Source organism: Geospiza fortis, unplaced genomic scaffold, assembly GCF_000277835.1.
Source record: "Geospiza fortis unplaced genomic scaffold, GeoFor_1.0 scaffold78, whole genome shotgun sequence".
Taxonomy (NCBI): domain Eukaryota; kingdom Metazoa; phylum Chordata; class Aves; order Passeriformes; family Thraupidae; genus Geospiza; species Geospiza fortis.
The window spans coordinates 3,135,241-3,139,235 of record NW_005054339.1 but is presented as its reverse complement, the minus strand read 5'-3'; the positions used below and the strand labels follow the sequence as shown (position 1 = coordinate 3,139,235).

At 61.6% G+C, this 3,995-nt stretch overlaps 2 protein-coding genes across 2 annotated transcripts in view; one reads left to right on the top strand and one right to left on the bottom strand.

Annotated features, from left to right (window-relative positions):
- The first annotated feature begins 256 nt into the window (after nucleotides 1–256).
- OAS1 (2'-5'-oligoadenylate synthetase 1) lies at nucleotides 257–2,900 on the top strand. The gene is made up of 7 exons (XM_005422528.1): nucleotides 257–392; nucleotides 772–1,037; nucleotides 1,207–1,501; nucleotides 1,581–1,756; nucleotides 1,837–2,075; nucleotides 2,161–2,296; nucleotides 2,379–2,900. Exons 1-7 carry the CDS (start codon nucleotides 257–259, stop codon nucleotides 2,898–2,900), a joined length of 1,770 nt encoding a protein of 589 aa, XP_005422585.1.
- A 109-nt stretch (nucleotides 2,901–3,009) lies between these two features.
- SEMA3B (semaphorin 3B) overlaps nucleotides 3,010–3,995 on the bottom strand; it is an 8,402-nt gene continuing 7,416 nt past the window's right edge. The window contains exon 18 of the mRNA XM_005422527.1: nucleotides 3,010–3,074. Within this exon, the coding sequence (XP_005422584.1) occupies nucleotides 3,010–3,074 (65 nt within the window). The remainder of the gene's footprint in view (nucleotides 3,075–3,995) is intronic.

Sequence of the window (3,995 nt, the reverse complement as noted above, 5' to 3'; positions counted from 1 at the left end):
GGCAGAGCCAGAAACTGAAATTCAGTCGGGAACAGAAACCGAAACTCCCGATCTCCCAGCTTAAGGCAGCACGGGCTGCAAACATCGTGCCTCCTGCCTGTGCCTCCTGCTCCCGGCATCGAGGGGCACCAGGGGCTCTGCTGGTGCTGCGCCGGCCGCATCCCACTGCAGGGGAGGGCACAGCCTCCCTGGGGATGCCGGCATCAGCCGTGTCCCACCGACGGTGCTGGCACCAGGAGCCTCGGTGAAACTGGCTATGTCTGCGCTCATTGCCTACAGCGATGCCGGGCACCTGCTGGCACTGGTGACAGCTCACTCCATTGCCCGTGGTGACACCAAGGCAGCTGGTGGCACTGCCACATCCCTTGCCCCTGCTGACACCGTGGCACAGCGTGAGCCGTGTCCCAGCACTGGCTGTGCCCCAGGCCGGACACCTGAGCCCCCAGCGGGGAACTGGTGCCTGCGGTGGGGCTCTGCCTTCCGGGGGAGACCCTGTGTCACCGAAGGCACCGGGGCTGTGAGGCCCCCCAGCACCCCGCAGCCAGCCTGCAGGCTGCTGCCTCTCTGCCACCGCCAGCCGAGCTGGATGTCAGGGTCACCCGCAGCCGCTCCTTCCCCCTCCCAGCCCCCGCAGCGGCGGCACCGGAGACACCCGGAGCGTCCCGCGGAAACGACCGGGGGCCACCTTAAGTTCCCAGCGGTGACGCATCGGGCGGTGGCCCGGGAAGGTTTAAAAGCTGCTGCAGATAGACGCAGCCTGTTGGGGTGGAGTGTTGCGGGCGGGAGTAGAGGTAGGAGGCAGCACGTCAGAAGAGAGCAAAGGGAGCGATACACCTGTCAGCATGGATGTGGACCCAGCGGCATCCATGAACGGACTGAGAGCAGTAACCGCCAGGGAGCTGGATGGCTGGATCGCCAGAACCCTGCAGCCCAGCCCAGAGTTCTCCATGCAGGTGAAGGGGACAGTGTGGCAAATCTGTGAATTCCTGAAGAGAAAGTGCTTTGAGCATAATATCCACGTCCAAAAGACCGTCAAGGTGAGTGCTGCCTGGCTTGGGGGCCAGCTGACACCCCTGCTGCCACCCTTCCCACTGCCCCATGCTCCAGCTCCTGCCCTGCCTCAGTTTCCCTTGGCAGCTCCGGGAGTGGTGGCAGCCGATCCTGGTGCTGGCAGTGGTGCTGAGCAGGCAGGGTCTCTCTCTGCAGGGTGGATCAGCCGGGAAGGGCACAGCTCTGAAGAACAACTCTGATGCTGATGTAGTGCTCTTCCTCAGCTGCTTATCCAGCTACGAGGACCAGAAGAACAAGAGAAAGGAAATCCTGGATTTGATCATGATAAAGCTGAGGGACTGCAGGGAGAGCTTGCAGTTTGATGTGTGCATTGGTGAGCCCAGGTACAAAGGTCCTGGCAGCACACCACGCTCCCTCAGCCTTACTCTGTCCTCCTGGGAGACTCGAGAGTCCATTGATGTGGACATCCTGCCTGCCTATGATGCTTTGGGTAAGGGCTGCAGGCTGGCACAGGGACAGGCAGTGGTGTCAGTGCTGGGATGGCTCTCACCCTCCTTCTCACCCCACAGGACAGGTGACCCAGGATGCCCCACCAAACCCAGAAGTGTATGTGAGGCTCCTGGATGCCTGCAGAGACCCCGGGGAGTTTTCCCCCTGCTTCACTGAGCTGCAGAAGATGTTTGTGAAGCATTACCCTGCCAAGCTGAAGGACCTCCTGCGCCTGGTCAAGTACTGGTACAAGGAGGTGAGGGCTGCCCAGCTTTCCCAGTTCCCAACAGCCACCCATCCCAGCCAGCTCTCACCTCCATCTGTTCTTCTCCCCAGCTGAATCTGCAGGACCCCAATGCACACCTGCCCCCTAAGTATGCCCTGGAGCTGCTGACCATCTATGCCTGGGAGGAGGGCACAGGCTCCTCCTGCAGCTTTGACATGGCTCAGGGCTTCCGCACCGTGCTGGAGCTGCTGGGCCGGCACCAGGACATCTGCATCTACTGGGAGAAGTACTACTCACTGCAGCACAGAGGCATTGGTGCCCACGTCAAGGGCTTGCTGAGGAGTCCCCGGTGAGGACTGTGCCCAGTGGGATTGTGCCTGCTGGCCCCATGGTACTGCCCAGGGCTCACAGCACTGCCCACTCTGTGTTTGCAGCCCTGTGATCCTGGACCCTGCTGACCCCACGGGGATCCTGGGCCAAGACAAGAACTGGAACTTGATGGCACAGGCAGCTGCCATCTACTGCCGCTCACTGCCCTGCCTTGCAAACGTCCAGCCCTGGAATGTGCAGGTAAGGCTGCCTGAGCCTGTGAGCATCATGTCCCCCACCCCATCCCTGCTGTCTTTGCCCACCTGCTCTCCTGTCCCTGCAGCCAGCCCGGCCCGTGACCATTGAGGTGATGCAGCTGTCAGGCACCAGGCTGACGCAGCGTGTCAGCCCCTACACCACCATCGGGCAGCTGAAGGACATGATCCACCAGAAATGGGGCATCTCACCATACGCACAGCGCCTGGCACAGCAGGAGCCAGGCAGGAACAACATCACCCTACAGGACAGCGATACCCTGGCCACACACGGCATCTTCTACAACACCACGCTGGCGCTGCTGCAGACCCAGAGGATGCAGGTCTTGGTCAAGGACGATAAGAACCGGACCACGACCTACACGGTGCTGCCCACCGACACTGTCCGACAGCTGAAGGAGCAGATCCAGGCCCGGCAGGGGCCCTCTGCCAACGAGCAGCGCCTGACCTACGGCTCCAGGGAGCTGCAGGACCAGCACACGCTGGAGCACTACGATGTGAGGCCCATGAGCACAATCTACATGCTCCTGCGGCTCCGGGGGGGTGCAGGCCCCCAGCTCCCCCAGCTCCCTGCCTGCTTGCCCTCCTGAGCACTGCCCTCAGCACCAGCCCATGCACCTCTGTACCCTCCTGTCATGCTGGAAATAAATACTTACTAGATCCTTGTGCTGCTTGCTCTGTTGGGGACAGTGACAGGTGTCACATGGGGTAGTCAAAGAAGTTGGGGTCACCAGCACTTTGAGGGGGGACCTCAATGCCACAAGCTGCAGGGATGGCACAGGGACACAGAGGTGCAGTAAAGCAGTGCTCCCTGACCCCAGGGTGCTTGGTGGGGTCAAGGATGCCAGCCTGCTGCCAGCTGGACCTCAGGAGAAAAAACCAGCTCCTTTATCTGCCCGCTCCTGCCTGCACTACTGCCTGCCTGTCCTCAGGCTGGGGAGCAACCAGTGCTGGGACATGGTTTGTGCTGGTAGCATGGTGTCACCACAGGCCATGGGATGTGGCCAGTGCCACCAGGGGTCCTGATGCCAGCGCAGACAGCAGGAGGCAGCAGACTCCGAGGTCGCCTTCGGTCACTGCCTTAATTGCTGCCTGCTGGCACCGGGGAAGTTTTGTTTTCATTTTCCAGAAATCAAAGTGGAGCTGAAAGCACGGGGAGCTGGAAACCTGGGGGAACCCCATCAACCTTGGCAATGTCCCTGCAGGTCTTGTCTCCTCTCAGCCCTCCAGTGTCGCCAGGCATGCCCCCCCTCCAGGCTTGGGTGCCAGAGTGGGTCTGTGCTATGGGGCACTGGGCTGCCCCCGAGCGCTTCTGGGGGCTCTGGGTCAGACGCGGGAGCCTGGGCGGCTGAATCTGCTTTATTGTGCTCAGTTAGTACAAGGTCCCCTGTGCCACTGTTCTACACCCAGAGCGGTGGGTGCCCCCTTTATGCCTCCCAACATCTCCCCTTTATTTCCCCCTCCTCCTGCGTCCCACCAGTGCCTGTGCTGCCCCTCCGTGCCCCCACTGCTGCCCGTGGCCCTTCTGGGACCCGAGCGTGACCCTGCTGTGCCGTCCTCCTGCAGTGCCATGCTGGGGGGGGCACTGCCTGGCCCCGCAGTTTACATTCATAGTAACAGTCGTTAATAAATATTTCGGTGACTCTGCGATGCCGGCAGCCGGCTGGGTCCCCACCGGTGCTGGA